The sequence below is a fragment of the Dryobates pubescens genome, chromosome 25, assembly GCF_014839835.1.
Source record: "Dryobates pubescens isolate bDryPub1 chromosome 25, bDryPub1.pri, whole genome shotgun sequence".
Taxonomy (NCBI): domain Eukaryota; kingdom Metazoa; phylum Chordata; class Aves; order Piciformes; family Picidae; genus Dryobates; species Dryobates pubescens.
In genome coordinates this window covers 6,082,939-6,103,788 of record NC_071636.1, presented here as the reverse complement: position 1 = coordinate 6,103,788, position 20,850 = coordinate 6,082,939, and the positions used below count along the sequence as shown (strand labels likewise).

General features: G+C 54.7%; 3 protein-coding genes across 3 annotated transcripts in view; 2 read left to right on the top strand and 1 right to left on the bottom strand.

Moving 5' to 3' along the window:
* Window positions 1-1,134: 1,134 nt before the first annotated feature.
* ALKBH2 (alkB homolog 2, alpha-ketoglutarate dependent dioxygenase) lies at window positions 1,135-7,862 on the bottom strand. Its single transcript, XM_009909706.2, has 3 exons — window positions 7,646-7,862; window positions 3,214-3,412; window positions 1,135-1,741 (listed from the first exon to the last, which is right to left on the bottom strand). Exons 1-3 carry the CDS (start codon window positions 7,860-7,862, stop codon window positions 1,432-1,434), a joined length of 726 nt encoding a protein of 241 aa, XP_009908008.2. The 3' UTR covers window positions 1,135-1,431.
* An 869-nt stretch (window positions 7,863-8,731) lies between these two features.
* On the top strand, window positions 8,732-13,502 carry UNG (uracil DNA glycosylase). The gene is made up of 6 exons (XM_009909707.2): window positions 8,732-9,049; window positions 9,716-9,811; window positions 10,886-10,983; window positions 11,438-11,526; window positions 12,377-12,555; window positions 13,191-13,502. The coding sequence occupies exons 1-6, from the start codon at window positions 8,732-8,734 to the stop codon at window positions 13,329-13,331; spliced, it is 921 nt and encodes a 306-aa protein (XP_009908009.2). The 3' UTR covers window positions 13,332-13,502.
* A 1,454-nt stretch (window positions 13,503-14,956) lies between these two features.
* Window positions 14,957-20,850, top strand: part of ACACB (acetyl-CoA carboxylase beta) — a 42,099-nt gene continuing 36,205 nt past the window's right edge. Inside the window, exons 1-2 of the mRNA XM_054172880.1 lie at window positions 14,957-15,036; window positions 15,434-15,855. Of these exons, the coding sequence (XP_054028855.1) occupies window positions 15,443-15,855 (413 nt within the window). The 5' untranslated portion in view covers window positions 14,957-15,036; window positions 15,434-15,442. The remainder of the gene's footprint in view (window positions 15,037-15,433; window positions 15,856-20,850) is intronic.

The following is a 20,850-nucleotide window of genomic DNA, read 5'->3' as shown; positions in this document are numbered from 1 at the left end:
AGCCCAGAAGGATGGAAAATGCCAAAGCTGCCCTGGCCACTGAACTAAGACTTAACTGAGCTGCAGAAAGGCAGCAGGGGTGTGCAGAAGGAGCTCAGTGAAGCAATGCTGGGTGCTACTGAAGGAAAAAAAGCATCATGCAAAGCATCTATTTCCTAGCATCTGTACCTCAGAAGTTCCAAGCATTTCCACTGCCAGCAGTGTGTATTCTTCATTACCTGTTCTCAGCAGGGCCTCTTCAGAGTTTTTAACTGATTTTTTTTTTGGGGGGGGGGGAAGTTCAACTGAAAGGCCACTTTGGGAAGCAGTCCTGCTGGAGGTGGGGTCAGAACATGCACACAAGAAGGGTCTAAGTCTGAAATCTATCAGCCTGTGACAGGGCCACAAAGCCACATTTCACTGCAAGCTTCTGTGTTCAGTATGTTTTCCTTCTGCATACAGCTGCTTTCCAACAGAGCCAGTCTGAGGAGGAGAACACTGACAAACTGCTCAGTTTCACTCAGCTGCAGGTTTGCTCTGAAAGCTTCCTCAAGGGCTAGAAAGATGAGGGCTGGCTAGTCAGCACTTGTTCTAGCTTTCCCTGCCAGGCAGGAGATGGTCTTGGCTTAGCCCTGGGTGTGAAGAAGAGAACAAGAAGCAGTACCTTGATCCAGCTCCTGAGCTGTGCTAGATACTCCCAGCTCGTGTGAGCATCAAGCTCTGCAGATGTTTGCCACCCATCCTGCACCTTCTGACAGCACTGGGCTCTGTGCAGGCATCTGAGGCTTAGCAAACACTGGTACTTGTGCCTCACAAGCTTCCAGGGTGGAGAAGGTGTTAAAGCAAAGCTAAAACCCCTGAGATTTGCCCTCCAAGATGACATCTTTGTGTTTAATTCTTGTGTTCTGTTGTGCTTTGTTTAAACAATGTGTGATACTCTAGTCAAAGCACTGCACTGCTCTCTGAGGTTGTGTTTTCACTTCAGGGTATTTTTGTAACTGTACAGTAGCAATCAAAACAAAACAAAACCAAACCTGGGAGAAAAGGTAGCTGTTGATGTGTGGTAATGGCCTGAAACACAGACATGTACATGTCCTACATGGCCTGAAACAGAGACAGGTACACGTGCTAGGAGCAGCACTTCCCAATCTCTGCATAAGCAGCATTCATGCAGGAGCTCTTCACTCATACAGCACTTGTGGGCAGGGGCAGAGGGTTTGAAGCAGCAACTCCAAATTGTCTGTCCATGGAGAACAAAGTATGCTGGGCACTGCAGCTCAGCAGTCACAGCCTCTCTTAGCATGTCGCCAAGCATCTCCACTCCTGGCTTACATTGTGCATCCAGTACCTTAGATCATCAGAGAGAGTGTTTGAAGCATACAGTGACAGCTGTCAGGGAAGAAAGTTTCTGTCTTCAGTCAGAAAAGCCCTGGTGCCTGACTGGGGAACGTTTCACTTCTTGGCTAGAGCCCTCACGTTCCGGAAGGTGAGGTTGATCCTGGGGGCGAGCACTCCCTTGCGGGTGGGCAGGCTGTGGTACCAGTACACGTTGGTGGGGTACTTCATCAGCAGCAGGCTGCCATGGGCTAGCTGCAGCTTGATGGGTTGGATGTGGCGTGTTGCCTTCTTCCCTCTGGCATCACAGTGCCTGAAAACAAAGTCCCTGCAGGCTCCAAAGGAGACAGAGGCAATAGGGCTGCGGGGAACCAGTTCCCTCTCGTCGTCGCGATGCTCACCGATGTGGTCCTCACCATCTTTGTACCTGCAGAGAGCACAGATGAAATTCATGCACTCACAGAATGCTTTGGATTGCAAGGCAGCTTCAAGTCTGTCAGCTAGTTCCAAACCTCCTCACAGAATCACCAAGGTTGGAAGAGACCTCAAAGCTCATCAAGTCCAACCTGTCACCACAGACCTCATGACTAAACCATGGCACCGAGTGCCACCTCCAATCCCCTCCTGAACACCTCCAGGGATGGGGACTCCACCACCTCCCTGGGCAGCACATTCCAAGAGCTAACAACTCTCTCTGGGAAGAACTTTCTCCTCACCTCCAGCCTAAACGTCTCTTGGCACAGCTTGAGACTGTGTCCTCTTGTTCTGGTGCTGGTTGCCTGGGAGAAGAGACCAACCCCCTCCTGGCTACAACCTCCCTTCAGGTATGTAGACAGCAAGAAGGTCTCCCCTCAGCCTCCTCCAGGCACCCCCTCCCACAGGCAGGGAGACCTCCTGCTAGACCAGGTTGCTCAAGGCCCTGTCCAACCTGGTTTTGAACACTTCCAAGCTTGGAGCCTCCACAGCTTCTCTGGGCAACCTATTCAAGTGCCTGACCATAGAATCATATATTGGGTTGAGTTGGAAGTGACCTTAAAGATCATCTAGTTCAAATCCCCTGCCATGGGGAAAGAATTTCTTCCTAATCTAAACCCAGCATCTTCCAGTTTGAAGCCACTACCCTTGTCCTGTCACTCCGTGCCTTTGGAGCTCTCCTGTAGCCCCCTTAAAACACTGGAAGACTGCTGCAAGGTCTCCCCAGAGCCTTCTCCCAAGCTCAACAACCCCAACTCTCCCAGCCTGTCCTCACAGCAGAGGTGCTCCAGCCCCCTGATCACATTTGTGGTCCTCCTCTAGACCAGCTCTCCCAGCTCCATGCCCTACCCACGGAGACTCTTGAACACGTCCAGAGAAGGGCAACGAGGCTGGGGAGAGGCCTTGAACATAAGCCCTATGAGGAGAGGCTGAGGGAGCTGGGGTTGCTCAGCCTGCAGAAGAGGAGGCTCAGGGGAGACCTTCTTGCTCTCTCCAACTCCCTGAAGGGAGGTTGTAGCCAGGTGGGGGTTGGTCTCTTCTCCCAGGCAACCAGCACCAGAACAAGAGGACACAGTCTCAAGCTGCACCAAGGGAAGTTTAGGCTGGAGGTGAGGAGAAAGTTCTTCCCAGAGAGAGTTGTTGGCCATGGGAATGTGCTGCCCAGGGAGGTGGTGGAGTCCCCATCCCTGGAAGTGTTCAAGAGGGGACTGGAGGTGGCACTTGGTGCCATGGTTTAGCAGTCACGAGGTGTTGGGTGACAGGTTGGACTTGATGATCTCTGAGGTCTCTTCCAACCTTACTGATTCTCTGATTCCATGATGACACAATCCATGGAAAACAACCTCTCAACCACCTGTCAACAGTTTCCCACAAGCAATCTGTGCCTTGACCAAGTTGCTTGGTGCAGCTGGGAAGCAGACACACCTGTTAATTAGCACGAAGTTAAAAGTGTGTCCTGTGTCCAGAGCGAGGCGGTCTCGGATGCGCTTCAGAACGGGGATCCACGGCTTAGGAGAGAAGGTAACGCCTGAGTAGGTGTAGGTCAACTCAGGGTCTCCATAAGTGACCTGCTGCCTTGGAATGTTGTGCCATTTGCCAAAGACATGCAGTTTTGTCATGTCACCTGTTTAAAGAAGAAATGAGAAGGCTCAACACCACCTCCCGACGACCTCCGAACTTCAGTGTCCTTTCAGAGAGTTGTAGAGAGCCAGGAGGTCCTAGGAGGTCCTACATCATCCTCAGTGAGAATAGAATAGGGATAGGATAGGATAGGATGGGATAGGATGGGATAGGATGGGATAGGATGGGATAGGATGGGATAGGATAGGATAGAATAGGACCAGACCAGGTTGGAAAAGACCTCAGAGATCATCAAGTCCAACCTATCACCCAACACCATCTAACCAACTAAACCATGGCACCAAGCTCCCCATCCAGTCTCTTCCTAAACACCTCCATGGATGGGGACTCCACCACCTCCCTGGGCAGCACATTCCAATGACCAATCTCTCTTGCTGGGAAGACCTTCTTCCTAACATTAGGCCTAAACCTCCCCTGGCACAGCTTGAGACTGTGTCCTCTTGTTCTGGTGCCCGTTGCCTGGGAGAAGAGACCAACCCCCACCTGGCTCCAACCTCCCTTCAGGGAGTTGGAGAGAGCAAGAAGGTCTCCCCTGAGCCTCCTCTTCTGCAGGCTAAGCAACTCCAGCTCCCTCATGATGTGTTTTCAAGTGCTGCTCTTCCAACAAAACACTGAACTCTCAAGCTTGACACTGCTTTACTGTTGCCCTTGAATAGGAGCACCCCCAGCATACTGCTGGTGAGTTATGTGACTGGGCATATCTCATACACTCCATGAGCCAGCAATGTGCTCTTGTGGCCAAGGCTCTCCTGGGGTGTGCAGGAGCTACGCAAAGGCCTACGTAAAGTGCGCAGGCGCTACGCAAAGTGCGCAAACCCTACGTAAGCTGCGCAACCGCTACGCAAAGTGCGCAGCTTATGCAGGAGCTACGCAAAGGGTTACGTAAAATGCGCAGGCGCTATGCAAAGTGCGGAGGTTACGCAAAAGGTTACCTAAAGGGCGCGGGGGCTACATAAAGGCTACATAAAGGGCGCAGGAGCTACGTAAAGGGCTCTCAGTCCCTCCCAATTGGCTCCCACCGAGGAGGATGACAACACAGAATGGAATGGAATGAGAACAGAATTAGAATGGAATAGCCTGCTCCAATGCCTGACCACTCTTGCAGCAAAGAAATCCTTCTACGTGTCTAACCTAACCCTCCCCTGGTGCAACCTGAGCCCATTTCCGCTTGTCCCATCCTTCAATACTAGAAGAGACCGACCCCTGCCTCACTCCAACCTCCTTTCAGAGAGTTGTAGAGAGCCAGGAGGTCCTAGGAGGTCCTACATCATCCTCAGTGAGAATAGAATAGGATAGGAATAGGATAGGATAGGAATAGGATAGGATAGGATAGGATAGGATAGGGATAGGATAGGATAGGATAGGATAGGATAGGATAGGATAGGATAGGATAGGATAGGATAGGATAGGATAGGATAGGATAGGATAGGATAGGATAGGATAGGATAGGACCAGGTTGGAAAAGACCTCAGAGATCATCAAGTCCAACCTATCACCCAGCACCATCTAACCAACTAAGCCATGGCACCAAGCTCCCCATCCAGTCTCTTCCTAAACACCTCCAGGGATGGGGGCTCCACCACCTCTCTGGGCAGCACATTCCAATGACCAATCTCTCTTGCTGGGAAGACCTTCTTCCTAACATTAGGCCTAAACCTCCCCTGGCACAGCTTGAGACTGTGTCCTCTTGTTCTGGTGCTGCTTGCCTGGGAGAAGAGACCAACCCCCACCTGGCTCCAACCTCCCTTCAGGGAGCTGCAGACAGCAAGAAGGTCTCCCCTGAGCCTCCTCTTCTGCAGGCTAAGCAACTCCAGCTCCCTCATGATGTGTTTTCAAGTGCTGCTCTTCCAACAAAACACTGAACTCTCAAGCTTGACACTGCTTTACTGTTGCCCTTGAATAGGAGCACCCCCAGCATACTGCTGGTGAGTTATGTGACTGGGCATATCTCATACACTCCATGAGCCAGCAATGTGCTCTTGTGGCCAAGGCGCTCCTCGGGTGTGCAGGAGCTACGCAAAGGCCTACGTAAAGTGCGCAACCGCTACGCAAAGTGCGCAGGCGCTACGTATGCTGCGCAACCGCTACGCAAAGTGCGCAGCTTATGCAGGAGCTACGCAAAGGGTTACGTAAAATGCGCAGGCGCTATGCAAAGTGCGGAGGTTACGCAAAGGGTTACCTAAAGGGCGCGGGGGCTACATAAAGGCTACATAAAGGGCGCAGGAGCTACGTAAAGGGCTCTCAGTCCCTCCCAATTGGCTCCCACCGAGGAGGATGACAACACAGGAGAATGGAATGGAATGAGAACAGAATTAGAATGGAATAGCCTGCTCCAATGCCTGACCACTCTTGCAGCAAAGAAATCCTTCTATGTGTCTAACCTAACCCTCCCCTGGTGCAACCTGAGCCCATTTCCGCTTGTCCCATCCTTCAATACTAGAAGAGACCGACCCCTGCCTCACTCCAACCTCCTTTCAGAGAGTTGTAGAGAGCCAGGAGGTCCTAGGAGGTCCTACATCATCCTCAGTGAGAATAGAATAGGATAGGAATAGGATAGGATAGGAATAGGATAGGATAGGATAGGATGGATAGGAATAGGATAGGATAGGATAGGATAGGATAGGATAGGATAGGATAGGATAGGATAGGACCAGGTTGGAAAAGACCTCAGAGATCATCAAGTCCAACCTATCACCCAGCACCATCTAACCAACTAAGCCATGGCACCAAGCTCCCCATCCAGTCTCATCCTTAAACACCTCCAGGGATGGGGACTCCACCACCTCTCTGGGCAGCACATTCCAATGACCAATCTCTCTTGCTGGGAAGACCTTCTTCCTAACATTAGGCCTAAACCTCCCCTGGCACAGCTTGAGACTGTGTCCTCTTGTTCTGGTGCTGCTTGCCTGGGAGAAGAGACCAACCCCCACCTGGCTCCAACCTCCCTTCAGGGAGTTGCAGAGAGCAAGAAGATCTCCCCTGAGCCTCCTCTTCTCCAGGCTAAGCAACTCCAGCTCCCTCATGATGTGTTTCCAAGTGCTGCTCTTCCAACAAAACACTGAACTCTCAAGCTTGACACTGCTTTACTGTTGCCCTTGAATAGGAGCACCCCCAGCATACTGCTGGTGAGCTATGTGACTGGGCATATCTCATACACTCCATGAGCCAGCAATGTGCTCTTGTGGCCAAGGCTCTCCTGGGGTGTGCACGGAGATAAGCATGGCCAGCAGGTTGACAGAGTTTCTCCTTCCCTTCTACTCTGCCCCAGGGAGACTACAGCTGGAGAAGCGGGTCGAGTTCTGAGCTCCCCAGCTCAAAAGAGACAGGGAACTACTGGAATGAGTCCAAAGAAGGCTCCAAAGATGCTGAGGGGCTTGGAGCATCTCTGTGAGGAGGAAAGGCTGAGACATGGGACTGTGGAGCCTGGAGAAGAGCAGCCTGACAGGGGAGCTGATCAATGCTCAGTGAGAGCTAAAGGACCTGTGGGGGGCAAGAGGATGGGGCCAGACTCTTGTCACGGGTGTGCAATGACAGGACAAAGGGCAGTGGGCACAAACTGGAATCCAGGAGGTTCCATCTGAACAGGAGGAGAAACTTCTTTGGTGTGAAGGTACTGGAGCCCTGGAGCAGGCTGCTCAAGGAGGGAGTTGTGGCATCTCCTTCTCTGGAGAGCTTCCAAACCCACCTGAATGTTGTGATCCTGGGCAAGCTGCTGTGTGTGACTCTGCTTTAGCAGTGGGTTTGGACTGGGTGATCTCCAGAGGTCTCTTCCAACCCCCAGCATGCTGTGATACATGCACAACAAACTTGTGCCACCCTTCCTGGAGTACCCCACTTCTCTTCAAATGGGAATGACACCACTTGAAGCTCACTTCCAGCCAGCTAGAATTAACCCTGCACCGTGCAGCTGTTGGAGTCAGCAGCCCTGGAGGTGTTCAAGGCGGGACTGGACGTGGCACTTGGTGCCATGGTTTACCATGAGGTGTTGGGTGACAGGTTGGACTGGATGATCTCTGAGGTCTCTTCCAACCTTATTGCTTCTATGATCCCTCTGTTTGTTCTTTACTTCTCAGGCCCAAGCTTCGGCACCACCAGGCGCCTGCAGAGACCTCTCCACCTCCCAACAGCTCTGCCCAGGCCACGGCAGCCCAGGGCAGGGAAACCCTTCAGCAGGCCGAGCCTGGGGGCTGCAAGCTGCATTGCCGAGGGCCATTACCTTCGAAGTACTCCACCTCCTCTTCCAGCTGCTGGAAAATCTCGTCAGCCTCAGCCTTACCGAAGAGGAGCCGGTAATCGCAGTCCAGCCCCTCAGCGCGGATCTCCCGCCAGAGGGGCTGCGCCGAGGCGGGCCCCGGCTCCGCGGGACGCGGCCTTTTCCCACCGCCACCGCTCCCCACCTCCCGGCGGGGACGTTTGACCACGTACTTGTCCATCAACACCGGTGCAGAGGCACTGATAGCGGCAGAAACAGGCTGCGGGAAGCAGGCGGGGCCGCGCACGACGCTCGGAGCGGGGAGCGGGGGCGGGAACGGGCGGTCGCCCGGGGATGGCGAAGAAGCCACCGCGCATGCGCGGATCCGGCCCAGAGGCCTCAGACCACGGCCCCCTATCCGTAAGGCGCCGCCCCCGCGCACGCGCGCGGTTTTGGCGCCAAATCTCCCTCCCGCCTATCCCCCGCTAAAACGAGCCGCTGCTGCTGCCGCCCCTCGCCCGCTCTGCCGCCGCCTCCGCCATGATCGGGCAGAAGACGCTGCACTCCTTCTTCAGCGCCGCGCCTGCCAAGAAGCGCAGCCGCTCCCCGCAGCCCGGCGGCGATGCTGAGGTAGAGAGCGGGGGAGCTGGTTGCGGGAGCGGGGAGGGGCGGCCGGCGGTCGAGACTGTGGGGTGGGGACAGGCTGCGGGACGCAGTTGTGAGGTCGAGAGAGGTGGCGGGAGGCGGCGGAGTCGGGGGACGGCGGCCGTTGGGTTTGTATGGAGACCGAGCGGCCCCTTCCAAACTCCCGCGCTCTCTCCACGCCTGGCTGAGCTGCCAGTCGAGGCCACGCTCCTCCGCCGTTGCCCAATGGGCGCTGAGAGCTTGCCTCTGCGTCAGAGGGTGCTGGGCTGAGAGGTTCTTCGCATTCTCTGTCAAGCCAATAGGGAGCAGTTTACGCTTTGCCGCTGGCCAATAGAGAGAGGGCTATCGCCTGTGGGCGGGGACCTGTGATGAGCTGCGGCCAATAGCGCTGGTTCTGGGGTTGTTTTGCCGCGAAATAGCCGCGTGTGTTGCGGCCGCCCCCGGAGGGTGGGGCGAGGTTGGGGTATGGCGGCCACTGGTGTCCTGCTGCCGTGCGGTCTGCGGCCGTGCGTCCTCCGCCCTCGGCTGGGCCTTGCTGCCCCTTGGTCGTTTTGCAGCCGCCTTTTCATCCGCCGTTTCCAGGTCAGCGCTGTCAAGAAGGCGAAAGTGGCGGGGGATGAGGCAGGCCCCGCCGTGCAGCTGAGCTCGGAGCAGCAGGAGCGGATCCGCAGGAACAAGGAGGCGGCGAGACAGCGTCTGGCCGAACGGAACGTGCCGCCGGGCTTTGGGGAGAGCTGGCGGAGGCAGCTTGCCGGGGAGTTCTCCAAGCCCTACTTCGTAGAGGTGAGCAGGGAGGGTTGGCTCTGGGCTGAATCCTCACCTTGTACTTTCCTTCGGGGGAGGAACAACCCCCTGCACCAGTACAGGTGAAAGGGTGATCTGCTGGAAAGCAGCTTTGCAGAGAAGGACCTGGGAGTGCAGGTGAACAAACAGTTGCCCGTGAGCCAGCAGTGTGCCCACGTGGCAAAGGCACAGAACAGAGTGGCACTACAACCTCCCTCAGCCTGCTAGCCATACTCTCCTTCATGCCCCCTAAGAGGCCAGCAGAAGCAGTAAAGGTGCTGTGGGGCCTGAAGCATCTATGTGAGGAGGAAAGGCTGAGAAACCTGGGGCTGTTTAGCCTGGAGAAGAGCAGCCCCAGAGGGGATCTGCTCAGCACTCAGCAAGAGCTGAAGGACCTGTGAGGGGCAAGAGGATGGGGCTTGACTCTTGTCAGTGGTGCGCAGTGACAGTACAAAGGGCAGTGGGCACAAACTGGAACCCAGGAGGTTCCACCTGAACTGGAAGAGAAACTCGTTTGATGTGAGGGTGCTGGAGGCCTGGAGCAGGCTGCCCAGAGAGGTTGTGGAGTCTTTTGTGAAACCTGATCTGGGTGAATCTGTGTTAGGAGGGGGGTTGGACTGGATGATCTCCAGAGGTCCCTTCCAACCCCCCTGTTCTGTGATTCAGCTGATGAAGTTTGTGGCAGAGGAGAGGATGCGCCACACGGTTTATCCGCCCCCCGAGCAGGTCTTCACCTGGACGCAGATGTGTGACATCAGAGATGTGAGTAGAGATGCTGGGGAAGGATGGCTGGCAATGGTCAGGGCTGGGCTGGACACAGAGGAGTGACAGATGCTGCAGTCACAGCACCACTGATGGTGGGGAAGGCCCAGGCTGGAGTCAGCAGCAGATGGGAGCTAAGTTCAGAAGCTGGATTCTGGACATGGGTTCAGGAATTGGGATTGAAGGCAGAACGGAGAGAGGCCTTCTTGGACACTGGCCATTGAAGAGGAGGCTTGACCCTGGGGATCCCTTAGCTTTCTCCTAAAGATGCTGTTCATAAGATGGAATCCCTTGTTGGTCAGTTTAGGGTCTTGTCCAGTCTTCCCCACAGGTGCCACCTCTGACTTCCTGCCCCTTAGGTGGGACATGAAATGTGACAGTGCCCTTGGTGTGCCCAGGAGTGAGTCTCAGCCAGAGCCTTTCTGCTCTCCCCATCAGCTTCTCGTTGCTAGACACAGCTCCTGGCTGTGCAACCCTGCCCTGAACTGCAGAAATTGCCTCACTGAGCAGGGACTGAGCTGGGAAGTCACAGCACTGATCAGAAGTACTCCTTTTGTAGCTCAGATCAGGATATCTGGGGGAGATCTCTGCAGCTGTTGGTGCATTTAGATCAGGTTGGATGCACAAACATGTTTATTTGACATTCAGCCTTGTGAGCATCAGTCCTGTGGGGTGTGGGAGCCATTGTTTCTCTCAAGTAACTCCTAAACCCCAGCTTCCCTTTCATCTCTGATAAGGAAGCAGGGATTTATTGCTTTATTGCCCTCACTGGATACAGAATTTCCTTTTAAACCTCACCTGGACTTTTGATCTCGTTTCCAGGGTAACAGAGTGCTGGAATTTTGGATCTCACACATCTCTTGGTTGCTTTGTTTAGGGATGGTTTTTTTATGTTGAATTGATTTGTAATGAACCATAATACAAACCAAAACAGTGGTTGATGTGATCCCATTGCTAATTTGGCCCATGGTTTAATGCCTCAGGTTGATGGTTTGACTTGATGATGATAGAGGTCTTTTCTCTCTTCTGAGTAATACTGATTAAAACTGAGTGCTAACAGAGGTCTGCTTGCAGGTAAAGGTTGTCATTTTGGGACAAGATCCATATCATGGACCTAATCAAGCTCATGGGCTCTGTTTCAGTGTTCAGAAGCCTGTTCCACCTCCTCCCAGGTATGACATCACTCAGCTGGCAAAGCCTCTTTTGTTTACAAATGGTTTAGGGCAGGAGGAAGTGGCCTCAAGTTACACCAGGAGAGGTTTAGGTTGGGCACAAGGAACAATTTCTTCCCCTTGAGGGTTGTCAAGGCCTGGCCCAGGCTGCCCAGGGCAGTGGTGGAGTCCCCATCCCTGGAGGGGTTTTAAAGCCATGGAGATGTTGTGCTGAGGGCCATGGTTTGGTGATGACCTCACAGGTTAACAGTTGGATTTGATGATCTCAAAGATCTTTTCCAACCTGAATGATTCTGTGATTCCAACCAGAAACACAAAGGTAGGTCCTTGTTACCCTGTTTCTTAAAAGATAAGAGCAAGATCAATGCTCTCCTTGTCTGGGGTAGGAGCCACAGTTGTTTGCTCTTACCTTTCATTGTGTTTATTTCAAATCTTCTGATGTTTTTGTTTGCAGTTTAGAAAACATCTACAAAGAGCTGTCCACAGATATCGAGGGCTTCACCCACCCTGGTCATGGTGATCTGACTGGCTGGGCCAAGCAAGGTGGGTTAATAGATGCTCCAGTAACATGTCATAGAATCATAGACTTGTCAGGGTTGGAAGGGACCTCAAGGATCATCCAGTTCCACCCCCCCTGCCATGGGCAGGGACACCTCACACTACAGCAGGTTGCTCACAGCCACATCCAGCCTGGCCTTAAACACCTCCAGGGATGAGGCTTCCACCACCTCCCTGGGGATCCTGTGCCAGTCTCTCACCACCCTCATGGGGAAGAACTTCTTCCTGACATTCAATCTGAATCTACCCATTTCTAGTTTTGCTCCATCCCCCCCAATTCTGTCCCTCCCTGACACCCTGAGAAGTCCCTCCCCAGCTTTCTTGTAGCCCCCTTCAGATACTGGAAGGCCACAATTAGGTCTCCTTGGAGCCTTCTCTTCTCCAGACTGAATAGTCCCAACTCCCTCAGCCTGTCCTCATAGCAGAGCAGCTCCAGCCCTCTGCTCCTCCTCATGGCCCTTCTCTGGACGTGTTCCAGCACCTCCTGTATGTCATTCAAAAGCCCATCTAGAAAGCAGACCCATGCTTGGAAAGAGTCCATCTGTGAAGGAGAGAATCAGTTGTGAGTGCCTGATAACCTTAGGGCTGGACTCCAGTTTTCCCAGGGGGAGCAGGATTCATAGCATGGGTTGGGTTGGAAAGGGCCTTAGAGATCATCTACTTCTACCCACCCTGCTGTGGGCAGAGACACCTTCCACTAGCCCAGGTTGCTCAAGGCCCCATCCAGCCTGGCCTTAAACACCTCTAGGACATCCCCAACCTCCCTGGACAGCCTGTTCCAGTGTCTCAGCCCCGAGTCTGGTTCCATGCTCCGTGTTGCTGCTCTGTTTGCCAGGAGTGCTGCTGCTCAACGCCGTCCTCACGGTGCGAGCTCACCAGGCCACCTCCCACAAGGAGAGAGGCTGGGAGCAGTTCACTGACGTGGTGGTGTCCTGGCTCAACAAGAACTTGCACGGCGTGGTCTTCATGCTGTGGGGAGCCTATGCCCAGAAGAAAGGCAGCTCCATAGACCGGGTATGGGTCGCTCCTCCTCCTCCTCCTCTCTTCTCTCTCGCTCCTATTTTTCGCCGGTTGGGTTGGACACTAGAGGGCACTTCCCAGGCAGGATTGGGCTTTTCTCCCTGCTTGAGCTCTGTGGGCAAGTTTGTGTTGTGTTCCAGCTTAGCCTTTGGCACAATTAGGCAACCAAAGTGGACCAAGTGTAGCCTTCTGCTGTGGGAAGTGTCCGGATGAGGACAGAACTGCCTTTTCTTCCAGGAAACGCATCATGAATAAGCATAAAACTGGCTGCTGGGATTCCAGCAGTTGAAAGAGGGCCAGGCTGCTACTGCTGATTCATGTGGTCCACCCACCTCTCCTCACTGGGATAAAAGTCTGGGTCCTCAGGGCCGGTTCTTTGGGTCCTCAGGCTTGTGGCTGGAGAGAGGAGACCACAGCTGCATGGTGAGGCAGAGCAGCCAGCCATGCCCATAGGGCTGAAAGGATGCAAATCCCAGACTCCTGGCTTGGGTGGGAAAAGCCTTTTAAGATCCTCAGGTCCAGCCATCAACCTAAGACCACTGTGGCCATTAAACCATGTCCCCAGATTGCCATGTCCAGACATTTCTTGAGCAGCTAAGTCTAACGTGGTTTCCTCTCCTGCTTCCCAGAAACGCCACCACGTCCTGCAGACGGTCCATCCCTCACCCCTCTCTGTCAACAGAGGCTTCTTTGGCTGTAGGCACTTCTCAAAGACAAATGAGCTGCTGAAGAAGGCTGGGAAGAAGCCCATTGACTGGAGAGCCCTCTGAACTTCCCCTGCAGGACCTGCTTGGTGGGGGCTCATGGTTGAAACCAGCCCCTGGTTTTGGGGGGGTTGTCTCGGTTCTGAACAAGTTTTGCTGACCTGAGGGTTGCTCCTGGGATGTGGATCAAGGAAGAAGCCACCAGACTTTCAGAGATCTTCTCTTTTATTAACTGTTTTTGTGGGGTTTGTTTTTTAAGAGCAGGTTAAGAGTGTGGGGATCTTCTCTGCTCTTTGAACAGGTCTCAGCTTAGTTGGAAGCCAAGAAAGAAGAGCTGTATGTTGTGTTTGTTGCTGTACTGGGAATATCTTTCCAGGCTCTCACAGAGGGATGGCAGTTCTAAGAGCTGGGATTTTGTCCAGATCCTGCTGAGCCTCCTCCCTCTTTACCTCCTTTGCAAATCCAGATCTCACATTTATGGCTCTGGAGCTGATTTTGCAGGAGAAAAGGGAGTTGCTTTTGGGTTTTAGCTTGGATTTGTCCTGCTGTGGCCTCTTGGGACCATACACTGCCAGAAGTGGCCCTTGGGGTGTCCATACCCTCACCATTTCAGGGTAAGTGGTACCTGGGGTCTCCATCCCCTCATCATTTCAGGCTAAATCTCACCCTCCCCACCAAGAGTGGACAGTGACCAAAGCTCTGGTCATGCTCTGAGGTTTTTGTTGGCATTTTAGACAGGAAAACCCAAAAGCTCTTTAGAGTCTTAGTGGCTGTGTTAATCCCTTGGTTGACAGCTGAGGTGGGATGCCCAGGAGCTTCATGGTACCTTGCTGATGGCAGCAGTGAAGCTTTGTTCACCAAGGTCAACCAGCTGATGGGTCAATGGTTGCAAATTATTGAAGCTCTTAAAATAAAGAGGAGAAGCTTTGTGCTTTGCCTTCCTAGGAGCAAACCAAGGCCTCTGGGCCACTGTGGTAAGGAACCTTTGGTGCTTCCAGGTTGGACTTGACACCTGTGGGGATTCCAGCCCCATTTTTGACTTGGTAATTCCTGCCATGGAACTCAAGTGCCTTCTTTGTTTGGAAACTACATCAGGCTGTGTAGAATGACCCCTGTAAAGCTTTCCCTGGAGTTGGCTGCGTGGGTGACACTAGCACAAGGGACACTTGCTGTGTCTGGGGTGGGTTGGTTGGTTGGTTTGTTTTCTCTCTCCCTACTTCGTGGTTTTTTAAATAAAATGGACTTTGTTTGCCTTGTGCTGTCCTCTTCCTGCCCTAGGAACAGCCCAGGGGCTGACACCCTGGCTGCTGGCGGGGGTGGGAGGTCCCTGCTCTCTTCCCCCCGGGGGTTCCCCCTAGGGGAGGCACAGCCGCAGGAGCTTGTCCCTCTCTTGGTCCCCGTGACCAGGCATGCAGCCAGGGCACCTTTGTCCCCCAAGGATCGGGTGTCTTGGCTGCCCATGCTGAACCCTTGCCTCCAGCAGAGGCTTGCCAAGCATGTTAGGAGGGAAAGGTTTCTGCTTGACGTCACCATCACGTGTGAGGATGCAACCCTGAGGCAGCCACCAGAGAGGGGGCACTGGGACATGTGCTCCCCCCACCATGTGGTCATCACCCCGGCCTCTGGCACCGTGCTGGGGGGGATGGAGTGACTGAGAGCAGCGTGACAGCTCCTGGACTGGGCAGGCACAGCTGGGACAGAGAAGGGGGGGACCCACAGGGCTCTGCACTCATGGTGAGTGGCCAGGGCTAAAGGAGCATGGGAGGCTGTGGTGAGTTCCCTTCAGGACCATCCCCAGCTTTAACTGCTTGTAGAGGTTTTGGGGGGTGGTTTTTGAGGTACCCCACTTTGTGAGGGGGCTCAGGAGGTGGCTTTGCTGCCATGGTTGGGATGCTGTGAGCAGCTGGGGAGGTGCTCTGTGTGTGTGTGCTGTGTTGGTCTGCATGAAGGCAGAGTGAAACCATAGTTCCTTCTGCCAGAGCTGCTCCTGTTTTGAGGAGTAAAAATAGGCTTGGCTGAGCCTGGAGTCGAATCTGGGAGGGCCTGGCTTGGTGTGGGGGGAGACACACACCAGTAGAGAAAGGCTCTTGGGGTTTAGGGGTGCTGCTCCTGTGCTGCCAGCTGATTCTGGGTCCTCCCTGACCAAGCATCTCCCCACCTCTCCCCAGGGCAGGTGAATGCTGCTGGCCATCCTGCTCCTGCTGCTCCTGCTGCTGCTGGTCTGTGCCAAAATGTCCAACCCTCAGCCTAAAAAGGAGGCGAAGCTGGAGCAGCCCCCAGGGGAGCAGCCAGCAGCTGACGTTGTAACCAAGACCCCGGCCTGTCCAAAGCCCCTAGCCCCCACCAGCCCACCCCGGGCTGGCAGGTCCGTGGAGCAGGAGCTGATCGCTGTCTACAACCCTGCCGCCCTCCGGCGGCCGTCGCTGGCCAAGTTCGTGCTGGGCTCCTTTGAGGACAACAACTCCGACGATGAGCTGGTGGCCACAGCCTTCAGGGTGGGCAGCAGGCGCAGCAGCCTGGCCGGGGCAGGGGGCACCAGCACCGAGCCCCCTACCACGACTGCCCAGTCGGAGCCCCCCACTGGCATGAGGTAGGGGCTGTGGGGTTGGGTGGTGCAAGCATTGCCCTGGTTTGGGTGGGCAGATGTTCTACATGGGTGCACTCCTCAGGGACCTTGCTGCTAAAAATTGGGGTGCATCTGTGGGTGCTTCTTGGAGCAGCAAAATGTCCTCATCTTGCCCTCTTTGTGTCGGGAAGGGGCCTTTAAAGATCATCCTGGGACCTTTAAAGATCATCCTGTCCAACTTTCTGTGCAGCTGCGTGAAACCCCCTGACAACAGGCTCGGTGACAGCCCCCCAGCAGGAGGTGTATCTGAGCACTTGGTGTGACAGCAGCAAGAGCTGGGGCAGGAGATGCCCCATCAGAGCGATTTTTGGCTTGCTGAAGAATGGGGTGGGAAGTGCTTGGGCTATTCAGAATGTTCCTTCCAACACAAACCTCCCTCTGCAGCCAGACTGGCCAGGTGCTCACATTGCCTCCTGGCTGCTGCTGCTCTCGTTTGGCTGCTTCTCCTCTGTCCCTGCACCATCACCTGGTCACAGCTGTGGTTGGCACAGCACAGGGATGCAGCATGGAGCATGGATTGTCTTGCATGGCAAGACAACAGTGTGGTTGGGTTGGGTGAGGTGGTGAGCATGGGGCTAGTGTTCTCCAGACACTCCCCATCCCTCTGGGTGCCTAGGTTGGGTGTGAACACTGTTGGAGGCACTTCATGGGGTAGGTGGAAACCTCCAAGCTGAGCCTTCTGAGAGGGTTCCTGCACATCCATGTGCATTTGGGTGTGCAAGTGTTGTCCTGGCTGCCCAGGCAAGTGGGGGAGTCCCCATCCCTGGAGGTGTTCAAGAAACCTGTGGCCATGGCACTTTGGGATATGCTTTAATGGCCATGGTGGTGTTGGGTTGATGATTGGACTGGATGATCTTAGAGGACATTTCCTCAATGTTTCTCTGGATGCCAGTGTGCTCCTGGATCCCATGTGGAGATGCACAGCATCCCTGGAAGAATGGGACAGGTGGGGTGCCCCTGTGCTGCTCCTGCCTTCCCTCTGCCTGTGCAGATAAAGGATTCCAGCCAGAAGAGTGTCTCTGTGGTGGCTTTGTGAGGGGTTGTTCAAAACTGGTTTAAAAAACTGGGTTAGGAACTGGCTGGAGGCTGAGCCCAGAGAGTGGAGGTGAATGGTGCCACAGCCAGCTGGCAGCCAGGCACCAGTGGCATCCCCCAGGGATCAGTGCTGGGCCCCATCATGTTCAATATCTTTATTGATGATCTGGATGAGGGGACTGAGTCCAGCATCAGTAAGTCTGCAGATGACACCAAGCTGGGGGTAGGAGTTGATCTGTTAGAGGGTGGGAGAGCTCTGTGGAGGGACCTTGCCAGGCTGGGCAGAGGCCAAGGGCAGGAGATTGAACACATCCAAGTGCCAGGTTCTGCACATTGGCCACAGCAACCCCAGGCAGTGCTACAGGCTGGGGGCAGAGTGGCTGAGAGCAGCCAGGCAGAGAGGGACCTGGGGGGACTGGTTGATAGTAGGCTGAACATGAGCCTGCAGTGTGCCCAGGTGGCCAAGAAGGCCAATGGCATCCTGGCCTGGATCAGGAACAGTGTGGCCAGCAGGAGCAGGGAGCTCATTCTGCCCTGTGCTCAGCACTGCTCAGGCCACACCTTGAGTCCTGTGTCCAGTTCTGGGCTCCTCAGTTTAGGAAAGATGCTGAGCTGCTGGAAGGTGTCCAGAGAAGAGCAACAAAGCTGGGGAGGGGTCTGGAGCACAGCCCTGTGAGGAGAGGCTGAGGGAGCTGGGGTTGCTTAGCCTGGAGAAGAGGAGGCTCAGGGGAGACCTTCTTGCTCTCTCCAACTCCCTGAAGGGAGGTTGTAGCCAGGTGGGGGTTGGTCTCTTCTCCCAGGCAAGCAGCACCAGAACAAGAGGACACAGTCTCAAGCTGTGCCAGGGGAGGTTTAGGCTGGAGGTGAGGAAGAAGTTCTTCCCAGAAAGAGAGATTGGCCATTGGAATGTGCTGCCCAGGGAGGTGGTGGAGTCCCCATCCCTGGAGGTGTTTAGGAAGAGACTGGATGAGGCTCTTGGTGCCATGGTTTAGTTGATGAGATGGTGCTGGGTGATAGGTTGGACTGGATGATCTCAAAGGTCTTTTCCAACCTGGTAAATTCCATTCCATAAGCAGATGAGCTCTGCTCCACAGTGGGTTTTGCTCACTGCTGGTGGGGCCCTTGGGCAGCTCACTTCAGAGCAGCTTCCCATATGGCCATGGCTGATGGGCATAAAAGTAACTGGAAACCAAGTGCTGCTGCCCAGCAACTTCTGACTGCTCCTCTCCCAGTTAAAAATAGAAGACCTTTGGCTGTGGGAAGGTGTCAGACAGATCCACAGCTGCCCAAGGGTGTCCTCTTGCCCAGCTGAGGCAAGAGGGTGGTTTCATGAATTGCTGCTGCTCCTCTCTGCTTTAATGTGGGAGGAATTTCCTGGCACCAGGTTGTAGGTGTGGTTGGTGCCAGCGTGCAGGGTGGGATGGCTGTGCTGGGCCAAGGCTTTGGGGCTGTGGGAGGGAATGGGCAGCATGGCCAGCCCCAGCAGAGCTGCTGGCTGGCATGGGGGATGCACCAGAGTGAGATAAACCCAGCACTGCATGGTTCCAACCACTTAGCCTGGAGAGGCTGGGACATCTCCCAACATCCCAGAAGGTTCTGGTAGTTTGTAGAATCACAGATTGGGTTGGGTTGGAATGGACCTTAACAACCATTGACTCCAACTCACAAGCTACCAGCACCAGAACAAGAGGACACAGTCTCAAGCTGTGCCAGGGGAAGTTTAGGCTCAAGGTGAGGAGAAAGTTCTTCCCAGAAAGAGAGATTGGCCATTGGAATGTGCTGCCCAGGGAGGTGGTGGAGTCCCCATCCCTGGAGGTGTTCAAGAGGGGATTGGATGTGGCACTTGAAGATGTGGTTTAGTAGTCATGAGGTGTTGGGTGACAGGTTGGACTTGATGATCTCTGAGGTCTTTTCCAACCTTATTGATTCTATGATCCATTGAGTCCAACCCCCTGCAGCCAGCAGGGACATCTGCAACTGGAGCAGGTTGCTCAGAGTTCCGAACAGCCTGACCTGGAATGGCTCCAGGGATGGGGCAGCTCCCACCTCTCTGGGCTACCTGGCACAGGGCCCCACCACCCTCGTGGTGAAGATTTGCTTCCTTTCTCTTGGGTCTAAATTTCCCTCTTTCAGTCTAAACCCATCACCCCTTGTCCTGTCACTGCACTCCCTGATGAAGTGCCCCCCACAGCGTTCCTGTGGCCTCCTTTGTGTACTGGAAGGCCACCAGAAGGTCTCCACATAAACAAGGCAAGTGCTAGCAGGGTGCCATCTGCTCAGCCTGGGGGAGGTTGGTCCTTTCTCCCTGGCTCCTTTGACACCTTATCTGTGGAATAACAATCATCAGCTCCAAACTTTGGCTGGGTTAAGGAGGGAGGAATGTGAACCTGCTAATTAAAATAGAAAGTTGATTAAAGGTCTCGGGCAGAGCCCTGGGAAGGCACATGGCTGGCTGCTGGGGAGGTCTACCAGTGGTGCCAGGCTTTCCTGTGCCTGTCACAGCTGTGCCAAGGGGTGGGAGGCACAAGGGCTGCCCTATAGGACTGCTGGGCTTGGAGTTTGTCCTTCTGTCCATCCACCAGCGCAGCCCAGTCCGGGGATGCAGGATGGGCTGTGAGACGTGGAGTAGACTCCAGAGGGCATGGAGATGTCTTCAGTGGAAAATCATGGGAGGGGTGAGTCTGGCCAGCAGCTTGGGGTGCTTGGGGAGGACTTTGGAGGTCGTGGAAGTGGCAGAGTGGGGTGGGATGGACTCTGATCCAGCATGGAGCTGTGGCTGTGCAAGAGCACAATTCCCATGGGAGCTGGTGAGAGCTGTGCATCCCACTCTTGGTAAGGCTTCTCCCCTTTGGTGACCTCACTCATGTTTATAACTATGTGAAGGGTGAGGAAGTGAATCCCTGTGGAGATCCTGAAGTGCCACAGGGAGCTGGTAGCCAGGGAAGAGAATCCCTGTGGAGATCTTGGTGTGCCACAGGGAGCTGGTAGGCAGGGAAGGGAATCCCTGTGGAGATCCTGAAGTGCCACAGGGAGCTGGTAGCCAGGGAAGAGCATCGCTGTGGAGATCCTGGAGTGCCACAGGGAGCTGGTAGCCAGGGAAGGGAATCCCTGTGGAGATCTTGGTGTGCCACAAGGAGCTGGTAGGCAGGGAAGGGAATCCCTGTGGAGATCCTGGAGTGCCTCAGGGAGCTGGTAGCCAGGAAAGAGAATCCCTGTGGAGATCTTGGTGTGCCACAGGGAGCTGGTAGGCAGGGAAGAGCATCGCTGTGGAGATCCTGGAGTGCCATAGGGAGCTGGTAGGCAGGGAAGGGAATCCCTGTGGAGATCTTGGTGTGCCACAAGGAGCTGGTAGCCAGGAAAGAGAATCCCTGTGGAGATCCTGGAGTGCCACAGGGAGCTGGTAGGCAGGGAAGGGAATCCCTGTGGAGATCTTGGTGTGCCACAAGGAGCTGGTAGCCAGGAAAGAGAATCCCTGTGGAGATCCTGGAGTGCCACAGGGAGCTGGTAGGCAGGGAAGGGAATCCCTGTGGAGATCTTGGTGTGCCACAAGGAGCTGGTAGCCAGGAAAGAGAATCCCTGTGGAGATCCTGGAGTGCCACAGGGAGCTGGTAGCCAGGAAAGAGAATCCCTGTGGAGATCTTGGTGTGCCACAAGGAGCTGGTAGGCAGGGAAGGGAATCCCTGTGGAGATCTTGGTGTGCCACAAGGAGCTGGTAGGCAGGGAAGGGAATCCCTGTGGAGATCTTGGTGTGCCACAAGGAGCTGGTAGCCAGGGAAGTGAGTCTTGGTGCCCCCTGTGGGCGTCAGCAGGGCGAAGAGTTTATTGCTCTCCTCAGAAGCAGCTGTGGAAGGGGCAAAGTCTGGCGTGTGCCGCTGCCAGGCCTCGCAGCCCGGCCCGGCAGGGGAAGCCCTGGCTGGCAGCAGC